The sequence below is a fragment of the Arachis hypogaea genome, chromosome 11 (genome assembly GCF_003086295.3).
Source record: "Arachis hypogaea cultivar Tifrunner chromosome 11, arahy.Tifrunner.gnm2.J5K5, whole genome shotgun sequence".
Lineage (NCBI taxonomy): Eukaryota > Viridiplantae > Streptophyta > Magnoliopsida > Fabales > Fabaceae > Arachis > Arachis hypogaea.
In genome coordinates, this window is record NC_092046.1 from 127,369,710 (window position 1) to 127,392,293 (window position 22,584).

Here is a 22,584-nt window from a genome sequence, read left to right on the forward strand (position 1 = left end):
TCTAAACCTACCCTACCCGACCCTACCGACAGAAAAATAAAAAAATTTCAAGCAAATATAAAATTCAACCATTCCAAATTTTATATATATTAATAAAATAGAAAATAAAAAACTAAATTCAAATTAAAATTAAAAACAATAAAATCTTAAAAAAAATCAACATAAAATTATAAATAATATGATCAAATTATAAATAATATGATCAAATTATAAATAATATGATTATCAACTAGCTTAGTGGTTATTTCAAATTTTTATAAGAGAAAGATTGTGAATTCAATACTCACTTTTTTCACTACATACATAATTTTTACATATATATTATATAATATATTAGGAGGTGCGAATAAAATAAAGTAGGGTATACTCTGAACCCGTACCCTACCCTACCCGCAGACAAATTCGAACCGTACCATACCCTATCCGCAGCAGGTCGGATAGACAACCCTATCTGAACGGATTGGTCCGGATTGAATACCCGCGAATAGGGTATATATTACCAGCCCTACCAACCATATATCCTATGTAGTATGTATGGCCATTGATGTTTGGCATACTGAAAACCACTCCCCATCTCATTTCTCTAATTATTCTTGCAATTTGTTTAACTACTAAGTACAAGCCGACTGTTCTAAAAACCAAAAGGATGTAGAAACCTCAAGTCTAATAACACACTACCAAAATGGCAGAATAGTGTCGTCTAATCTATGTAGATGATATAGTAGGATAAAACTCTCTTGTTGTTGTATTCAACATCTGCCTTATTATATATTATAGTGATAAAATGCACGAAAGCAAATCAAAAGGGCACTGCTGAATTGACAGTGTTGTTGAGCCACTGTTCTACTGGGCTCCCAATTGAGTAAACAATGAATCCAATCTCCCTCAGCTTCCCAACATCCAAAATGTTCCTACCATCAAAAACAAATGCTGGCTTCTGCATGTCATCAAACACTCTCTGGAAATCAATTCCCTTAAACTCATCCCACTCTGTAAGAATGCATATACCATGAGCATCCTTAGTTGCCTCATAAACATCTTCAGCTATGTCAACATGTTCCAAGCCATTGGAAGAGCTAGAACTCAATGGCTGGAGGTGAATTGGATGGTCCCATTGAACATTATTCATTGACAAATCCTTCTTGATCTGATCCGCGCTCACTCGCGGATCATATATGCTCAAGCATGCATCATCACCTAAAAGACCTTTGCAAACATCAATAGCAGGAGTTTTTCTAGTGTCACTGGTGTCCTTCTTGAATGCAAATCCAAGAACTGCAATCTTCTTACCAGAAACTGTGTTGAACATGGATGACACGACTCGTTGGACGAATCGGCTCTTCTGGTAGTCATTCACCTTGATCACTTGCTTCCAGTAATTCGCCACCTCGACAAGGCCATTACATTCACAAATATACACCAAATTGAGTATGTCCTTCTGGAAACAAGAACCACCAAAGCCAACACTGGCATTCAGGAATCTCGGCCCGATTTTCGGGTTCTTGCTTAGTGCAAGGGAAACCTGAGAGACTTGAGCACCAGTGGCCTCACACAGTGCTGACATTGCATTGATTGATGAGATCCTTTGAGCCAAGAATGCATTATCAGCTAACTTGGAAAGTTCTGCAGACCAAATGTTTGTTGTTATGATTTTGTCTTCACTCACCCAATGAGCATATATATCCTTCAGTTTCTTGATTGCTTCTTGGCCTTCAGGGCCTTCATTCCCTCCAATTAGGACCCTGTCAGGTTCTAGAAGGTCCTGTACAGCTGTCCCCTCTGAAAGAAACTCTGGATTCGACAGAATCTGATACTTGATTCCCTTGCTCTTATGTGCTAAGATTTGTTCTATTGCCTCGGCCGTGCGCACCGGGACAGTAGATTTTTCAACAACAATCTTGTCTGAGGTGCACACATCGGCGATCATCCGGGCTGCGCTCTCCCAATAAGTCAAGTCAGCTGCCTTGCCGGCTCCAAGGCCTCTTGCCTTTGTCGGCGTGTTCACCGAGACAAAGATGATGTCAGCTTCTTGGACATGCCTCTCCACATCTGTGCTGAAGATGAGATTTTTCCCTCTGCATTGTTTCACCACATTTTCTAGGCCAGGCTCATAGATTGGGAGTTTGTCACTGTTCCATGCTGATATGCGAGATTGAGATATGTCAACCACAGCCACTTCAATTGAGGGGCATTTTAGAGCAATAACTGCCATTGTAGGACCCCCTACATACCCTGCCCCTATTCCACATAGCTTCACCATTTTTCTTTGGTTACTTCAACCTGTCATGCATGTTTTTTTGCATCAATTCAAGACTCTAATAAGCAATTCAACAAATCAAAGAAGGAATAATAGAACATAACAGAGTAATTACTCCCGATTGACCCCTCCGTCGTTACTAATTTGTCTTGTAATAAAATCTTTAGGGACTTTTTTATTCAATATGCATGTTAAAAATTCGATTGAAAGCGATGGACAGACCAATTACCAAAATGTCCTTTCTGAAATTAGGTGGAACCAATTTGAGTGTTTAGTGTTTACTCTACAGCTGTGCAGCAAAAACACACTCCAACTAATTTCTAGAAGAGGCATTAGTACAGAGTTGAATTACAGTTGAGTAACTAACTTGATGTGGTAGCTTGACTAATCATATGACTTCCATGGTAATCATCAAAACAAATATTGGCAGGTTCATGCATCAGATCCTCAGAGTTACAAGTACTATGTGGTACTACATGCTTATTTGAACATCTAACTAAAGAAGTTTGAATAAGGTTGAAGACAAAATTAAAATTGAACAAGGTTAATCTCAAAGTTCAGATAATAATAATAATAATAATAGAATCACAAAAAGGATCAGGAGTCAGAACAAATATTAAACAGAAAAAAATGATATGTGAAAAATTTTGGTTACCTTATAGTTGTGAATATGAAGTGTTCAAAGTAGAAACTTGTTATCAGAGAAGACCAAAACTCAGCTAAGCAAGAAGGCGGTATCTGTATCCTTATATACTGGCTCTGAAAATTATTATTTATCTTTGAATTTTTACACATTTTATTTTTCTTTTAAATGTTGTATTTTACTAGTTACTTTTCAAACTTGACTTGGTGATTCATGATAAAACTGATGCAATCCATTATCTACTATTTGCTTTGCTACAGACACTTGGAAAATTCAAGTAACTTTTTCTTTACTAAAATCACATGCGCTGGCAATGCTGCTCTGCAATCCATATTTTGGGTTGGTTTGGGGCTGCTTTTAAAAAAGTATTTATTTTTATTTTTTTTTAAAAAAAATAATAGACAAAAATTATTTTATATTTAAATAATTTTTTTTAAAAAATATTTAAATATTAAAAATATTTTTTATTTTTGTTTTTTTAAACAAAATATTATTAATTTTAAAAAAAATAAATAATTTGTTTTTTTAATAAAAATATTTTTTTAAAGCACGTATTTAAATAAATTTTGAATCAGTGGGTTGGCTTTTGAGAAAAGTATTTTTTTAAAGAAATTTTTTTAACAGATAAAAAATATTTTACATTTAAATAGATTTTTTAAAAAAAATTTCAAATATTAAAAATATCTTTTTTTTTTAAAGTAAGATATTATTAGCTTTTAAAAAAAATAATTTACTTTTTTTAAAGATATATCTAAATAAATTTTAAATTAAATAAAGGTACTTTATTTAAAAAAAATATTAAAAAAATTAATTCAAACTAATACTTTAAATTGAATAAAGATATTTTATTTAAAAAAATATTTTCTTACTAAAAAAAAAATCCACACTAACATAAATATTAGAATAAATAAATAAATATCCACTGTGATAAATTCAGCAGTTTTTAATTGAAATGCGGTGTTATAACACTTCAAATTTAATGTATAGCATTTTTCATATTAGAGTTTAGAGACTGAGAACGGTGATTCTCCTTAATTAAGGACTTGGTATTTTTTAGTGTCTAAATTTTAGATATAAAATTCAAAAATAAAAGAATGAATTTTATTTTTTTATCTCTACTTTTAAGTAATTTAAACATAAAAATTAGACACCAAAAAACTCCCATTAAGGACTTAAGTTGGAGTGTGGTAAATGAAAAAAAAAAAAGTATTCTCATTAATCTTCCTATAATGCAAATGTTCCAACCGAAACAAGATTAATTCTTAGGAAAGATGTAGGTACTTTCAACCAATAAAATCATCAAACTACTAAACACTTTTCTTGCCTGTCAAAGTGAAAGTGGCACGTAAATTTCCACAAGTGCTCTCCATTCATTGTACACTTCCCTAAAAATTAATCAAGAAGAAATTGACCTAGAAAAGGAAAAGCACACCACTAATCTAAAGAAGGATCTTTATTCCACATTTTTGTGGATAACTTTTGTTTAAATTTTATCTGATTGTATTTAATAAAAAAGTGATAAGCAATATATCCAAACAGAGAAGTATAGGATTTTAGGTTTGGATATTTTATTTAATTTCAAATGTATATATATTTAGTAGGGTTTTGGATATTATTCTGGTGTATAGTTTTGGATGTTTATTTGGATGCTAATATAAAATAAAAATGAAATTTTAAAAAATTGATTAATATTAACCGATAATTGAAACTCATCAAAATAAAACTTAAAAAAAAAGGTTTCAATTGCCTATTGTAATGTAGTAGTGTGAATCTAGTTAATTGGGTAGTAAAGTAATTGTACTAGGACAAGACAGTGTTCAAAGCCAATAATTGAGCAGCTTTGGCTGCCAAAACTCAAAGACTAGAGTAGTATTCAATTATGGAGTACCTAAACTACAGCATGTATTCAATCATCCTCCTGCGGCTCGTGTCATTCTCCTTCTCCATCACTAGCTTCATCGTGTGTGTTCTAGATTAAAATTTATAAATAAAAATTTGTATAAAATTAATTTTAATTAAAAATGAGTTAGTATTAATAGAGTTAAACCTTAAAATGATTTTTGAGATTAAGGTTATGTGCAAAAATTATTTTTAAAATTTTAATTGCAATAATTATATTTTGAGATTGATAAAAATGTACCATATTAATTTCTAACTCATTTTTTATTAATGGCATGATGACATGGTTTGATGAAGTAGAGTTGTAGACTATTAATAACACATGTTATTTTATGATTTGGTCAAGTATAATGGTGTGATGATGTGTTGACTAGTGACACGTGGTATGCTGATGTGGACGGTTGTACCATGTGTCGCAATAGTATTTGTTTATATGTCATCTGCTATGTCATCATTGTAGATGCACCAAATTATTCTCTCATTTTGCATTAAGTGATTCATTTTAGTCCCTAAAATTGAATGTCGTACACCAAATTAGTCCATTTGTAAATTTTTTCTCAGTTTTTTAAAAATTCAAAATTCTCAATATCTTTGAATGCACTAATTTTAATTCTATTTTTTTACATACCATTTAAATCAAGCACTTTTATAAATTTTTTAAAGATTTTCGTTTTAATTTATAAATTTAGTTCTATAATAATTTAACATTGATAAATTTTATAATATATACGTATATTATTATAAAAAAATTATATAATTAATTAGATATATTTTTTATCAAAAAATACGTATTTTTAACAAGAAATCAATAATCAAAATATATATTTTTTTAATTCTTATGAAATACAAGTTTTTAATTGTGTGTAAATAGATTAGACTGAAGGCACTTCAAGTACTTTTACTATCAGTCACCAAAAAAAGTACTTTTACTATCATCTCCGACCTCTTTTGTCTAGCCTAGACGAAAGAGGTTGAAGATGATAGTGAGGGTGCTTGAAATGCCTTCACGTTAACTCCAAGACGGCGGTTAGGGGTACCTACAAGAAAAAAAACATTTTATAAAGCACTATTTAAACATGTGAAAAAAATAGAATTGAAATTAATGCATTCAGAGATATTGAGAATTTTGAATTTATAAAAAAAAAAAAAAAAAACCTAATTAAGGGATTAATTTGGTGCACGACATTCAATTTCAGGGACTAAAATGAGTAACCTAACGAAAAGTAAGGGACTAATTTGGTGCATCTACAATAATGATATAGCAAATGACACCTTGATGAATATTGTTGCGATATGTGGCAAAAACTGACACATGACCGAATAGCATTGTGACACGTGGCACAATCGTCCACGTTAACATGCCACGTGTCACTAGTCAACACATCATCATACTATTACATGTGGCGAAATTATAGAGTGACATGTGTCACTAATAATCCACATCATCAAACCATGTCATCACGCTGTTAAAGGAAAATAGATCCGGGACTAACGTAGTGCACTTTTGTTAATCTTAGGGATGTAATTGGTGCAATCAGAATCTCAGGCGATTTTGGTGCATGACATCAATCTCAGGAACCATTTTAGGGTTTAACTCGTGTTAATGAGATTTATGTTTGACAACTTTTATGTCAAAATAGATTATAGTAAATTAAATGTTGTTTAGATTATAATACTTAAACTTATTTTTAGATAAAAAATTATTGAAAGAAAAAATTTAAATAATTATTTTATATTATTTTATTTTAAATATTTAAATAAATTCTAATATTTTTTTTTAATATTTTTGGTATTCTTTTAGCTATAATTTTTTATATTTATGATTTTAATGTTATTTTTATGTTAGTTTTTTTATTTAATTTAGTCTTTTTAACTAGATTAATAGAATTATAATATAAAACAAAAAAAAATTTACAAGAAAAGAATGGTAAAAAAAACCCATATAAATAAAAAATAATAAGTATTTCATAAAAAAATAATAACATGTATGAGAGAGCATTAGAAAAAAATTATAAAAAAAATAACAAAATATATCGTATAAACAATAAAAGATAGAATTAGTAGATAAAAAATAATTTTTTTAATTAATCGTCAAACAAAAAAAAAGATGAATACAAAAGCTAAAATTTTTAGTTTTGATAAACGTGGATTATATTATAGAATCACGTTTGCATTTAAAATTAGAAAAAATAGTTAAATAAAAAAGTAAAATTTTTAAGGGTCCATTTGAAAAGTTTTAAAAGTAATTTTTTTGAGTTTTTGACTTATAAAAAATAGTAGTATTAATGTCAAGTGCAATTTTTAAAACCAAATTATAGCTTTTTAAGAAGCTCTTTAGAAGCTTATAGAGAAGTTAAAAAAAAATAACTTCTCTCATGATACTATTACTATTTATCACATTTCTATAAAATAAGCACTTTTAAAATTAAAAACCTAAACACAAAATAACTTATTTATAAACTATTTTTAATATAATTATTTATTATTTAAGTTATTTTTTTAAAGATAGCTTAATTAAACTATTTTTCCAAACTAAAAACCGTGTGTTTAAAGCTCTCAACCCGAAACCAAACACATCTATTTTGTTGACATTAATTGTATTAGATTTTTGGTCTGATGGTGTTAGTACCTTTTTCAAAAAAAAATATTTATTTTGCTTTTTTAAAAATTGTAATTGTTATATTCAATAAATTATAATAAAATTGCTTTCGATAACTATAAAATATAAAAATAATATTTAATAAACTTATTTTAAAAATATAAAATAGATATAATAGACATATGATAGTTTTTTATTTTTATTTAATATATAATATTATATTAAATCTTTTGATTTTAAAAGTATAAATTAACTTAAAAAGTATATCCATAAATTTTTTTTAGAAAAAAATCTTAAAAACAAAAACCAAAAAACTTATGAACTTTCTAATTTACCACACATAAATATCAACTTATCCTTTTTGAAAAATATAATCTTTTCAATAATAAAAATGCTATATTTACAAAAAAAAAAATAATTATCAAAACAACTACTATATATTTATTTGTATTTATACATGTTAATTTACACAATTTTTTAATCAAATAATCAACCACCAAAATAATTAAATGTACCACAAAATAATCAAACATGTAATAAAAAAATTAAACTTATTTATAATAATAATTTTTTTTTATAAAATACTAACTACGTGTTCTTATACGTAAACCCTAATAGAGTATAGCTTGTCAAAAGGGTTAAGTATGGTTTTGGTCCCAAAGGTTTTCAGCCAAAATCAAAATCGTCCCTCGTCTAATTTTCGATTTAGAATCATCCTTAACGTTTTTTTCGTATTAAAATCGTCCTTTTTATTTTATTTGGACAAAAATATCCTCACCACTACCAACACAATTACATATTCCACCACCACCACCACCAACACCAACACCACAGCCACAACCTCCACCACCACCACCACCACCACCACCACCACCACCACCACCACCACCACCACCAACGCCGCCGCCGTCCCCCTCCCCCTCCCCCCTTTCCCCTTCCCCCCACCCCTACCCCCACCCCGCGTCCCCTCCCCCTCCCCGTTCCCTTCCCCCACCCTCCCCTCCCCCTCCCCGTTCCCTTCCCCCCACCCTCCCCGTTCAAAGAAGCAGATGCAGAAGGCCAAGCAGGACCACCGGCAAACTCATCATCAAAATCCATAACCGCAAGAAGCTGAAGCAGCGAGGCGGCGAGGAGCAGTGGCGAGGCGGCAAGGAGCAGCGGCGACGGTGGCGCTGGCTTCCTTCAGCGGCTAGGCGGCAAGAAGCAGCAACGCGAGTCCTTCTCCCTCTTCGCGTCTCTCTCTGTCCGATCTCTCTCCTCTGGCGTGGGTGGCTGGCGCGACGGTGAGGGTTGGGCGAAGAGATGAGGGCTGGGCGGTGAGGCGGTGAGGGCTGAGCGCAGCTGGCGGTGAGGCGTTGGGCGCGGCGGTGAGGCGCTGTGCGCGGCGGTGAGGGGCTGGCTTTCCCTTTCCTCTTTCCCTCCCCTCCCCTCCCCTCCCCCTTACCCTTTTCCTCCCCCCCTCCCCAACACGTTTCCCCTCCCCCCCCGGCCCAACAACACATTTTTTTTATTTTTTTTAAATTTTATAACTTTTTTATTTAAATAGGGGGTAGTTTAGGAATAATATAAAAAAAATTATTAAAAAGGAAAATTTTAATACGAAAAAAAACGTTAAGGACGATTTTAAATCGAAAATTAGATGAGGGACGGTTTCGATTCTGGCGCTAAACTTTAGGGACCAAAACCATACTTATCCCCTTGTCAAAACTAAGAATACCGTAGGCAATTAATTAATAGCTAATTTTTAAGTATATGTAGCATAATTGTTTTAATAAATAGTACTAAAACATTTCTAAATTTGCAGTCCAACTATACATCCAAGTATTTTTGTATCCAAGTCCAACTAAGCAGGTCCAATACCAAAAAAATTTCCTCTCATTAATGAGACACGTGTTACACGCGTCGGAAACACCAAGCGTTACCAATTTAATTCGTGTTTGAATATGAAAAAATGTTCGTTCTTCCAACTCGAAACTGCAACAAAAGAATTTCAAATTTCTCTAAAATCTCTCAAAAATTATTCAAATTATCTGTGGAAACTACTGCAGAATTGGGTGAAGCGTTTGAATTCATCAACAAAAAATACACAAAAACAAGAACAAAGATTCCGTAAAGTACTGAGAAAACTATTGTTATTATGTTCAGTTAATTTCTCGCAAATTTGCATTTCTTCTAGTTCGATTTAAAGTTTAGTGGATCGAGTTCGTTTATTTAGTAGATCGAGTTTCTCTAATTCCATTTTTTCTTGTTTTTCTCCGTAACTAGGGCATCAAATGAAACTGTGTTGTTAGTTTATTGATTCTGATAAAAAAATTTGGTTCATCTCTTAGTTTAATTGAGTTCTTTGCATTCAGAAATGAATTGAAATGTGCTTTTCTTACTGATTGAATGTTTATGATGTTTTGTTCAAATCTGAACCAAAGTCGGTTCATTTGTGAATTGAGTTAAGTTCAATTGATACTACTGCTAAGTATTGACCAAATTTGTTATTCCTTAAGAAATTTATGTTCATTTCTTAGTTCAATTTACGTTCATTTGGTTTGGTTTCGCTTGAATTTGCTGAACTTGTTCATGTGGTGTTGTTTGGTTAGCTTTTGTTCAAATCTGAACCAAATTCGGTTCATTTGTGAATTAACTGAGGTTTACTTAATACTACTGTTAAATTAATGAATTCAATGTGTTTTTCTTGTTGATTGACTCTTTATGACTTTTTGTTGAAATTTGAACCAAATTTGATTCATTTATGAATTGAGTGAGGTTCACCTGTTAAGTATTGACCAAATTTTTTGTTCCTTATAGCAAAAATGAAAAAGATGACCATCTCAAAAAAGGATAAGCCGCATTATAATGTAAGAATATACACATTAAATCAACTCTATGTTTGTATTATAAATATATCATAACAGAATGGTTCAAATTCTTGCAGAAAAATCACGATCTGAGATGCTTAACAAGATCAATAGCTAGGGTGTTCGCTGAATTGAGTGTAGAAAAGAAAACTATTGTTGAAGAAATGGAATTTAGTACACTGGGACATATTCCAGAATTGAATGTCTCTCACAAGCTCTTGAGAAAATTGATTCATTGATTTGATCTCTATCGTGGATTCTTGGACATTCACTATGGCAAAATCTACATAACCCCTGCCAAGATAAGAGATGCACTGGGTATAAACTTCGGCGGTATTATACTTTTCATATTTTATATTTGTATTTTTTCTTTTTGATCTTTTTGTTTTTTATATTAATTTGTTTATATTAAAATATTTCGATTCATTCATTCGTTATTAACAAAAATTTTTATTCTTTAATTAATTTCGGTTCATTTCTTAGTTTATTTGAGGTTCATTTGGATACAGAAAATGAAATTGAGCCTTTTTGACTGATTTGTTTATATTAAAATATTGTAGGGGGATCATTTTGCTAAAAAAGTTGAATACAACAAACTGAATGAGCAACAAAAGAAGATTGTTGACAGCTTCAAACGTGCTATGACGGAGGAAAAATGTCGATAAAGATTTTTCATAAAAATATCAAGTTGCAAGTATAGCTCTAAACCAACAAATTATCCTCATTCAATATTTAAATTGTTTGTCATAAATACAAACCCAATAAAATAAATCGAAGTATTTAAACCTCGGGTCGTCTCTCAAGGAATTGTAGGGAAGTGTTTTTACTATTGGTTATGGAAAAGTATCCTTTTGGATTTTGTAATAAGAGACAAGTAATATAAATAACAAGGAAATAAAATAACAACTAAGAAAAGTCCTAACAAGGATTGAGAATTGGAATTCCTATCCTCATTATCATAGTCATTTGTGATGATAATTGCCTTTTGCTCTCACTTAGTTAACCTCTAACAATTGAAGGTAAGTCAAGTGAGCAATTCAACTTGAGTTCACAAGTCCTAATCAAAGATTAGAGTTAGTGAAGCCTAAGCCAACTAGCAATTTTCAATCACCAACCAACAAGAGACTTTGACAATTCAAGAGTCTCCAATTTACTCAATCTAAGCTAAGAACGTAAAAATCTAATTTAAAATCCAACCAAGCATTTTATTAAACACTTGGTGGGTACAAAATAAAAGTATAAAAAATTAATAAGAAATAATAAGACCTAAGACTAACAATTGCAACAAATCAACAACCAACAATGAAATAAAGAAGCCATAAACATGAAACATAAAATTGATTAATATGGATCAAAGGAGACATAAGAGTTCATAAACTAAATTGGCAACATAAAGTAATCAACAAGAGAAATAAATAACCAAGGTACTAGAACAAATTAAAGTAGAAGAGAAACTAATTTAAAGTAAAGTAGAAATCTGAAGTTGAGAAGAGCTAAACCTAAAAACCTTAAAACCTAGAGAGCCTCTCTCTCTAGAAAACTACATCTAAAACCTCAAATTATGTGAATGAATGTGTGAATGAGTGATTCCCCATCCAGCTCCACTCTGCAGCCTCTAATCAGTATTTTCAGGCTTGGAACTGGGCCAAAGACAGCCCAGAAATTGCCCCCAACATTTTCTGATATCTGCAGCACGTGACGCTTTGTCACGCGTACGCATCGTCCACGCGTACGCGTCGTTGGACTATGCGTAAGGTCACGCATACGCGTCGCTTGAAGTATGGCGCGATCACGCGCACGCGTCGTCCACGCGTGCGCGTCGGCATCAGCTTCTCAAATCTTCATTTTCTTGTGTTCATTCCACTTTTGCATGCTTTCTTTCCATCCTCTAAGTCATTCCTGCCCTATAAACTCTGAAAATACTGAACACACATATCACGGCATCGAATGGTAATAAGAGAGGATTAATAATTAGCAAATTTAAGGCCAAAGAAGCATGTTTTTAATTATAGTACAAAATTGGGAAGGGAAATGTAAAACATGCAATTTGTATGCATAAATGTGAGAATGATGGATAAAATTCACTCGATTTAGCATAAAATGTACCACGAAATAGTGGTGCATCATGCTACTTTGGCATCTTTGACAAAATCTGTGATTGATATGAGTGTTGAAGGGGAGGGAAACTTGCTGAAATTCAAGACAACTTTCGTTGTCTTCGTCTAGAAATGCTTCTTGTTGCCGACAACAGTAAGCACAGTCTCCCCGGTCCATAAGCCGTCTATAACACCCTACCACACAGAGTTTTACGCCTAGTACATAAATCAAAGGTGGTGAGGTGCTACGACTTCTGAAACAAAAATATGCAAATAGATATATATGAAGAATAGTTTAACTAGGGGCATTGAAAGAAAAATGGTACGATCAAAACAAACTAAAGATGCATCAGTCACGAAAAACGATAAGACAGAAGGCTTATACAGAAAACCAAACAATATATATATATATATGAATAGAGTTCCAAAAGGTAATTACATAATCAAGTTCTAGATTCAACCTGCGAAGCAAAGGCCAGCTAGCATATATATATATATATATATATATATATATATATATACAACCCAAAAATAAGCCAAAAGACAAATACAAGACCTACTTCTCCCAAGTCAACCTCTAAGAGGGACAAAAATATAATATATACAAGGCGGAGAATCTATATACATGTGCACACACAAAACACAAAATATAAAGTCTCCAAAAGTAGATCTTCGCATCCCACGAGTCTCCAGCAAGCTCAACGTGGTGTATCACTTCCTGCATCTAAAAATAACAATATATGTATGGAATGAGAACCGAAGGTTCTTAGTATGGTCAAGGTGCCTGCATAGATAATATATAAGGTCCCGGAAAAGCCAAAGGCATTTCTAGAACTCCGACGCTTAATTTTAAACCTTAAAACTATAATTGGAAACCATAAGTAAGGTAAGTTATCTAAGGCTCTTAAATTCTAACTCAATCCTACTTGATCCCTCACTTTTTCCTTTCCTCCAATCCTCCAAAACTTCGGTGGAACTGCCCTCGTCACTCTTTCACCAGACAAGGGGTCTCTCAGTTGCACAGACAAACAATACAGACAAGAAAAACACAAATAGGATACAGATATAACAGGTAGAAAGTATAGCAATTAAGCATAGATAATCAAATAGATAAACCCAAGTAATGCATACTCAAACAAAACAAACAAATGCATATGACGTATGCCTTTTCTATTGGCCGTGAGGTCATGTGTCGATTACTTTGCCAAAACCCGACAAACCTGATAGCTAACCCGGATATCGTCTCCCTTACATGCCTCCACACTCTTGGGATATAGTGCCTGTGACACTCATGGGATATATTGCTCGTCGTATTTTCCGGGATAAAGTGTTCCCATACTCTTGGAATATAGCGCTCGCCACGCTCTCGGGATATAGTGCCCGCCACGCTCATGGGATATAGTGCCCGACACACTTTCCAGGGTAAAGTGCTCCCATATTCTTGGGATATAACACCCGCCACGCTCTTGGAATATAGTGCCCGTCACACTCATGGGATATCGTGCCCAACATACTTTACAAATAGAGAGAAAGTGATGTAACAAAATAAAATAGAACATACATTCACACTTCACAATCATAATCATTGTCTTCATAACCATTTTCAATCATTCATCTTTCTCATTTCTTACCCGTAGCAAGTGGACAACACCATTGCATCTTATCCAGTCTCATATATATAAATCAATCTCATTATATCTCATTCAAACTTCATAATTAACTCAATTCTCCTTATTCTTCTATTACGGCCTGGCCCAAATAGAATATGGGCCGACCCGACCCATGAACCACCCGACCCAAACGGTTGGGTGCAAGGCGTTCAGATACCGATCTGGACACACGTCCTGGACAACTTTCCGCTACAGCTGTGAAAGGAAGCTTCGAGGAAGGTGGGCTCTGCTCCTGGGGGGGCCCACTCCTGACACGGTATATATGGGGAGGGCCCTGCCCCTCCCCCAAGGTACGTCACATACCATTCACCCTTTTTTCGCCTGCACACTTTACTGACTAGAGCGTCGTAGTGTCTTTGCAGGTGACACCCCCCCTCTTCACAAGGTGCTCGAGACGTCGTCTATTCCAACCCAGTAACTCGGAACCAGGTGAGACCCCCCTCTCATCAATCCGACCACTAACCCGAACCATCCGGTACCCGACCTACCGAACATTGGTGCCGTCTGTGGGGACGCCTGAATGGACGTTGTACTGGACCCAGGAGGAACAGGCCGTGAGACTGAACGCAGAGGGGAAGCCTCCGTGGCTTCTTCCAGGGAGCGCACGAGGTCCCCTCCAAGACAAACCTCACGATCTCCCGAAAGGCGCCCCTTCGGGGGAACTGGCGACAACAGCGCCAGAATAATGCAGGAACTGCGTCACAGGATGCAGGACCTGGAGAATCGGCTGGTAGATCGGGAACATCGCCAACAAACTCCCGAATCAAGCTACTCCCGTTCCCCCCCCCCCCCCGAGAAGCCACTCCCAACGAACAGCTAGCCCACGATCTGAGCCCGAGAGCGCCAGGGAGGATGGGCACCTAAGAAGACGACGTGACCCCATCATCTATACCAGGCGCGAAAGAAGACGCACCGCAGATCGAGATCGGGAAGACGGTCGACGGGAAGACGGCGAGGGAAGAACAAGGAGAACGCGGGGACCAGTGATAATGGGCGCAACCCCATTTCATCGTTCCATCCTCGAAGTTCGGCTGCCAAAACACTTTGACAAGCCAACGGACATGAGGTACGACGGAACCCAAGACCCACAGGAGCACCTTACAGCCTTCGAAGCCAGGATGAACCTGGAGGGAGTGGGAGACAAGGTGAGGTGCTACGCTTTCTCGGTCACCCTCGCAGGACCTGCAATACGGTGGTTTAACAGCCTCCCACAGGGCTCGGTGGCCAGGTTTTCAGATATAAGCCACGCCTTCTTAGCCCAATTTACTACCAGAATTGCAGAGGCAAAGCACCCGATCAATCTGCTCGGGGTGACGCAGAGGTCCGGCGAACCGATCAGAAAATATCTAGACCGGTTCAACAACGAGTGCTTGGAGATCGACGGGCTGACTGATTCGGTTGCTAGCCTATGCCTGACGAATGGACTTCTAAACGAGGACTTCAGAAAGCACCTCACCACGAAGCCGGTGTGGACAATGCAGGAGATCCAAAGTGTAGCCAGAGAACACATTAATGATGAAGAAGTCAGCCAAGTCATGGCTACCAACAAACGGCAGCCTTCCTGCAATCAAACCCGGCAGCACGGAAATCGAGAAAGACAGAAGGAACACGCCAGAGACGGCGGTCCGAGCAAAACATCCAGGCCGTTTCCTCGAGTCGGGAAGTTCACCAATTACACCCCCCTCACCGTCCCCATCATAGAAGTTTATCAACAGATAGCATAAAAGGGAATTTTGTCGAAGCCCCGACCTCTGAAGGACCGGACCGGGGGAAACAAGAACCTCTATTGCGATTATCACAAAGGCTATGGACATAAGACACAAGATTGCTTCGACTTAAAGGACGCGTTGGAACAAGCAATCCGGGACGGAAAACTGGCTGAATTATCCCATCTCATCAGGGAGCCCAGAAGACGAGATCGCGACCGAAAAGCAGAGGACAAGACTCGCGCGGTAAAGCGACGTCACGACCAGGGCGACAGTGAACAAGGTCTCACCATAGTGAACGTCGTGACAGCGAGAGACACACCCCCAAGGTCGAAGTCGGCACACAAGAAAGACGCCAAAGTTCTGGCGATTTCTTCATCATCTGCACAAAACCCCAAGAGGTCGAGGTCACCATCCATCTCATTCAGCCCGGAGGACCAGTGGTTTGATGAGGTCGCGGAAAGCCCCCCATGGTCATCACAGCCAGAGTGGGAACCGGCCTCATCAAGCGCATCCTCATAGACACCGGTGCTAACTCAAATATCATGTTCCGCAATGTGTTCGATGCTTTGGGGCTGCGGGATGCCGACCTGAAAACCCACTAGCACGGTGTTACAGGGTTAGGCAACCACTTCATCAAGCCAAAAGGGATAATCTCCCTGCCGATATCAGTAGGACACGGGCAGGGACGAGGCTCGACAATGGCCGAGTTCGTGGTTCTACGTGATTTCACAGCCTACAACATCATTTTGGGGAGGAAGACCATCAATAATCTCGGGGCAGTAATCAACACAAAGATGCTGGTAGTGAAATTCGTGGCTGACGACGGGTCCGTGGTATCCATAAAAGGAGATTTGGAAACGGCAGTCGCCTGTGACAACGCCAGTCTCTCCTTAAGGAAGAAGTCCAAGGAAGCAGCAGGAGTGTTCCTTGCCGACCTAGATGCTAGAGTCGAAGACAAACCCAGACCCGAGTCAGAAGGGAACTTGGAGAAATTCAGAGTCGGCGACACAAAGGAGAAGTTCACCTTCGTGAACAGAAACCTACCACACGACCTGAAGGGACCCCTAATGGAAATGATCAGGGCTAACGACGACCTATTTGCATGGACGCCATCCGACATGCTGGGAATAGACCCCAAACTCATGTCACATCACTTGGCCGTGACTGCAGAGGCCAGAGCGGTAGCTCAAAGAAGGAGGAAAATGTCGCAAGAGCGAGCGGAGGAGGTGGCCAAGCAGACGGCTAGCCTCCTCGAAGCAGGATTTATTCGAGAACTTGACTAATCGACGTGCCTGTCGAATGTAGTTTTAGTGAAAAAGCAGAATGGAAAATGGAGGATGTGTGTGGATTACTCTGATCTCAACAAAGCATGCTCCAAAGACTGCTACCCCCTTCCTAACATTGATGCACTCGTCGACGCCGCGGCGGGATATCGGTTCTTAAGCTTTATGGACGCCTACTCTGGTTATAACCAGATACCGATGCACTGGCCTGACGAAGAGAAAATGGCATTCATAACGCCAAGAGGGATATATTGCTACAAGGTAATGTCGTTCGGCCTGAAGAACGCTGGGGCCACGTACCAGAGGCTAATGAACAAGATATTCAGTGACCTCATAGGCAAAACGGTGGAGGTGTATGTAGATGATATCCTTGCAAAGACCACTTAACCCGAGCACCTCATAAGAAACCTGGGAAATGTGTTCGCCTCCCTCCGACAACACGGCATGAGGCTCAACCCACTCAAATGTGCCTTTGCCATGGAGGCAGGAAAGTTTCTAGGGTTCATGATAACCCAAAGGGGGTTCGAGGCCAACCCGAAAAAGTGCCAAGCAATACTCCAAATGAAGAGTCCGGGCTGCATCAAGGATGTTCAGAGGTTATCAGGTAGACTCACCGCCCTATCCCGTTTCCTCGGGGCGTCGGCCGCTAGGGCGCTACCGTTTTTCAACCTTATGAAAAAAGGAATAGTGTTTGAATGGACCCCGGCGTGTGAGGAAGCATTTAAACATTTCAAAGAGATCCTCGCCACACCACCCGTTCTTGGGAAGCCCAAAGTCGGAGAACCGCTCTACCTATACCTGGCCATAACGGATGAAGCGCTGGCAGCAGTTTTGGTATGGGAAGAAGGGAAGGTTCAACAACCAATTTACTTCATTAGTAGAGCACTGCAAGGAGCAGAACTAAGATACAGCAAACTAGAGAAACTAGCTCTAGCACTGCTAACCTCCTCCCGAAGACTACGGCAGTATTTTCAGGGTCACCAAGTGGTCGTAAGAATGGACCAAGGAATCTGCCAAGTGCTCCAAAAACCCGACTTAGCGGGAAGAATGATGACTTGGGCCATCGAGCTATCTCAGTATGACTTGCGATACGAGTCCCGACATGCGATCAAGGCACAAGCAATGGCAGACTTCTTGGTAGAAGTAGCGGGAGACCCGACCGAGGAAGCGGGCACACGGTGGAGGCTCCATGTGGACGGGGCCTCCAACCAAACATCCGGGGGTGCCGGGATCATCTTGGAAAGTCCTGCCGAGGTCATATACGAATAGTCAATCAAGTTCGAGTTTCCTGTATCGAACAACCAAGCGGAATTTGAGGCCCTCCTAGGCGGCTTAATCTTAGCTCGGGAAGTCGGGGCTACGAGGCTGGAAGTATGCAGTGACTCACAGGTTGTGACCTCGTAAGTAAATGGAAGCTACCAAGCCAAAGACTCGCTATTACAAAAGTACTTGGAGAAGGTCAAAGAGCTGAGCAAACAGTTTGAGGAGGTTGCGGTCCAACACGTTCCAAGGGAAAGGAACACACGGGCAGACCTCCTATCCAAGCTAGCGAGCACAAAACCGGGAGCCGGCAACCTGTCCCTCATTCAAGGCATGACAAAGGAACCAGCAGTTTGCCTTCACCTGACAAAGATAAGTCCCTCCTGGATGGACCCCATCATTGATTACTTAGAAAATGGCAAACTCCCTGAAGATGAGAAGAAAGCTAAAACATTGAGAAGGGAGGAGCCAAATATGCCATCATATAAGGCCAACTGTTCAAAAAGGGACTCAGCCAGCCCTTGCTGAAATGCCTACATCCCGACCAAACGGACTACGTACTCAGAGAAGTCCATGAGGGGTGTTGTGGTCACCACATCGAGGGCAAAGCCCTAGCAAGAAAGCTCATCCGAGCTGGATATTACTGGCCATCAATGATGGACGACTCCAAAGAATTCGTGAAGAAGTGTGTCAAGTGCCAAGAGAATGCTAAGTTCCACAAAGCCCCGGCTACCGAACTGAGCTTACTGACGTCCTCCCGACCTTTCGCACAGTGGGGGGTCGACCTCCTGGGACCTTTTCCGGTTGGACCGGGGAAAGTCAAATATCTCATAGTTGCCATCGACTACTACACCAAATGGATAGAGGCTAAACCGCTGGCCAATATATCCTCATCCAACTGTCGAAAGTTCATGTGGGACAGGTGATAACCCGATTCGGCATCCCGAAAGTTGTTATTTCGGATAACGGGACGCAGTTCACCGATAAAAAGTTCGTGGAGTTCCTCACCGATCTGGGCATAAAACAGAAATTCTCTTCGGTGGAGCATCCCCAAACGAACGGGCAAGTCGAGGCTGCAAATAAGGTCGTCTTGCTAGGCCTCAAGAAACGGCTGGATAATAAAAAAGGTGCATTGGCCGACGAACTCGCCTCAGTCCTCTGGTCTTACCGTACAACCGAGCAGTCCTCCACGGGAGAAACCCCTTTCCGCCTGACGTACGGGGTGGACGCAATGATACCCGTAGAGATCGGCGAGCCGAGCCCACGACTACTTCTAAACGGAGTGGAAGAAGCTGTAGAGAAGGACCTAGTAGACGAGACAAGGGAGATGACCCATTTTTCAGAAGTAGCACTAAAGCAAAGAATGACCCTGCGCTACAACACCAAAGTGCTCAGGAGAGAGTTCGAACAAAACGACCTCGTCCTACGGCGCAACGACATCGGTCTCCCGACTCAGGGGGAAGGCAAGCTCGCGGCAAATTGGGAAGGCCCCTACAAGGTCAAAGAGGTAATTGGCAAAGGCGCCTACAAGTTGGAGAAGCTCGATGGCAAGGAAATCCCGAGAACCTGGAATGTAGGTAACCTAAGAAGGTTCTATTCTTAGCTCAAACACGCCGACTAGGTGATCTGACGAGCTCAGTAATTTACTTTCTTGAATACTTGTCATGGCAATAAACTTGTTTAGCTGTCAACTAATGTTTACTTATCAAAATTAATGTTTATTTGTCAAAATTACTTTCCCATCTACATTTTCCCATTTATGCGTCCCACGACAACATGTTCCTTATAATGCATGGTAAACGGGACAACGACACGGTGCCCCGGGACTGATCACCCCGGGAGCCAACTAAGTTAAAGTCATAACAAACGGCTACAGCAATAGCAAAGCAACGACCTGGCGTTGCCGAGTTACCTACACAACGGTAAACGAACACAATCGACAAGCCTACGCCGACAAAACAGTAACAAAACAAAACGAAAATGCTACCAGATAAGCGAAGAAAAAATGATAATCACAAGTCGACCAAGCGACTAATAAAGTATAACAAGAGTAAGTTCCACAAAGTTCTACAACATAATCATAGATCCATACAAAAAGTACAAAGAAATCACATTTTGGGGATATCGACAATCTTGCCATCCTTGATTGTTTTAAAGACCCCAATCGCCGACGTGTCGAAATCAGGAGCCACAATCTTCACCTGGGCCTTGAGAGCCTCCTCGGTCATCAGGATCGCGCTCTATCCCTGTTTCACGGTCTCTTTATGTTTCTTCCTAAGCCCTTCGACCTCAGGTTGAGCAGCCTCAGCCGACGAGATGGCCACATCACGTTCCTTCTCCAATGCGACCACCCGACCATGCGCGGCATTGAGTTGGCTCTCCAAAGTCATCTCCTGCTCGGTTAGACGGGACACGGTGGCATCAGAAGTCTTCAGTTTTTCCTCGGCAGACTCCGCCTTCTCTTCAGCAGCTTTAAGCTTTTCCTCTATCTTGAACAGTTGCTCCTGAAGCGTCTCAACTTGAGTCTTGAATTCATTATTGGCCTTGACAGTAGATTCGAGCTTCCTGCACAGTGACTGCATCCCCGACAACTCGAATTTGGCCTTCCGAGCTATTACAGCACCACGGAGAAGGGTACGATACATCCACCTCGCCTGCCTCGCAAGCTCGGTGCCAAGAAAGTGATCCTCCGTGCCGGGAAGCAACTGCGAGTCTATGAAGGTCCCGGCGTCAAAGTTTCACTCCATCACGGTGAGAACTCCTTCAGGGATGGAGGATGCCCTCTGCATTTTGGGGGTGGGGATAAGCTTCAAATCATCGTCCTCTTGTTGAGTAGAGGACGAGTGCCCGGTGCCGGCCGTCTCCTCACGAATAGGAGAAACGCGCATCCCGTCAGAGTTTTTGTTTGACATCTCGGTGTCACGGGGTGATGGCACCGCCTGATCCTTTTTGTCCTCAGGAGGGTTCTCCGGCTTCCCATCAGCCTTCTCGTCATCCTTCTCCTCATCGCTGTCCGCCAAGAAAGTCTTGAACAAACCCTCAAGCCTTGTCACCGAAGCAGACATCTCCACTGCAACAAACAAGTAAACAAGTTAGTCGTGAAATCGGCATAACCAAGTGAAGCAATAGCAACGCAAAAAATACAGGGAAAAACAACTCACAAATATAATTCCTGGCGACCTCCCGGTCTCCCATAAGGAGATGGGGATTCACATGATTCTTCCCGAAAATAGCCAACAACACGTCGGCAATCTTTCTGTCCACAGCGGACATTCCCTTATAAGTCACCTTGATAAAGGTGTTGGACCCCGCCCCGAAACTCCAGTACGTCGGGATGAGGCGTTCCCCCTCCAACGACAACCAGAAGGGGTGACGACCTTTGACCGGACGCACCTTAAAATACTTGTCTTTAAACCCATGATAAGAGTCCTCGAACAAGCCGAAGATCCTCTGACCCTGGGCAGATCGGAAGGACATGAACCCTTTCCTCGCTTTCCCCTCCTTCGAAGGATTCGTGAGGCTGAAAAAAAAAGGACAACATCAATGGACACCGACAACTCCAACTATTCACATACCATCTCGAAACAGCGGATGGAAGCCCAACTGTTCGGATGCAGCTGCGATGGCGCCACGGAGATCCGGTTAAGGAGCGCCATTTGAAAAGCAGAAAACAGGATACGAACCCCCACTTGGGTGAACATGTACTTATAGAACCAGATCCAATCGGGGACCCGAGGGGAATAGAAATTAAGCTCATATAGTCGTTCATTGGGGGCAGGAACAAAGACGTCGTAGGTGGCCTCTTCGTCAGTCCCGCCGCACAAGTACTCGCCTTGGCGGAACTCCGTTAGCTCCTCCTCGCCCATCTGGTTCGGGGAGTCCTTCACGTCGGAAGTCACCCAGACGTAGGGGTCGTAACCCGCGGCGGAGGGAGAAGCTCGAGAAACGACGCGAGGCATACCTACAGTGGGGTACCACTCGGTTAGTCTACGAGGTCAGGAGTCCGGAAAAAGCCCAGAAACTACATTTAAGCCTATTCAATAGCTAAGATCAAGCATGGCTAAAGCAAAATCCAAACAAAAGCCTACCCTGGAATGGTAACCCCCTTTACGCACCTACTTGGCACTAAAGGCCATCTATCATACAAAACCAAGCAAACAGCATACATGCAGAAGAACTAATGGCAAAGGCAAAATGAACACGAAGCAGAGAACGAAGAGATAAATGCTTACCTGGATTAATTGCGAAGATTCGAAGGAGAGGGAGGAGGAGCGAATGTGCAAGAATGCAGAAATAACACTCTGGGAAATGCAAATGAG

The 22,584-nt window shown here is 39.5% G+C and overlaps 1 protein-coding gene across 1 annotated transcript; it reads right to left on the bottom strand.

The window, feature by feature from the left end:
• Positions 1-268: 268 nt before the first annotated feature.
• LOC112722570 (UDP-glucose 6-dehydrogenase 3) lies at positions 269-3,188 on the bottom strand. Its single transcript, XM_025773637.3, has 2 exons — positions 2,913-3,188; positions 269-2,280 (listed from the first exon to the last, which is right to left on the bottom strand). Exon 2 carries the CDS (start codon positions 2,258-2,260, stop codon positions 800-802), a length of 1,461 nt encoding a protein of 486 aa, XP_025629422.1. The 5' UTR covers positions 2,261-2,280; positions 2,913-3,188; the 3' UTR covers positions 269-799.
• Positions 3,189-22,584: the final 19,396 nt, after the last annotated feature.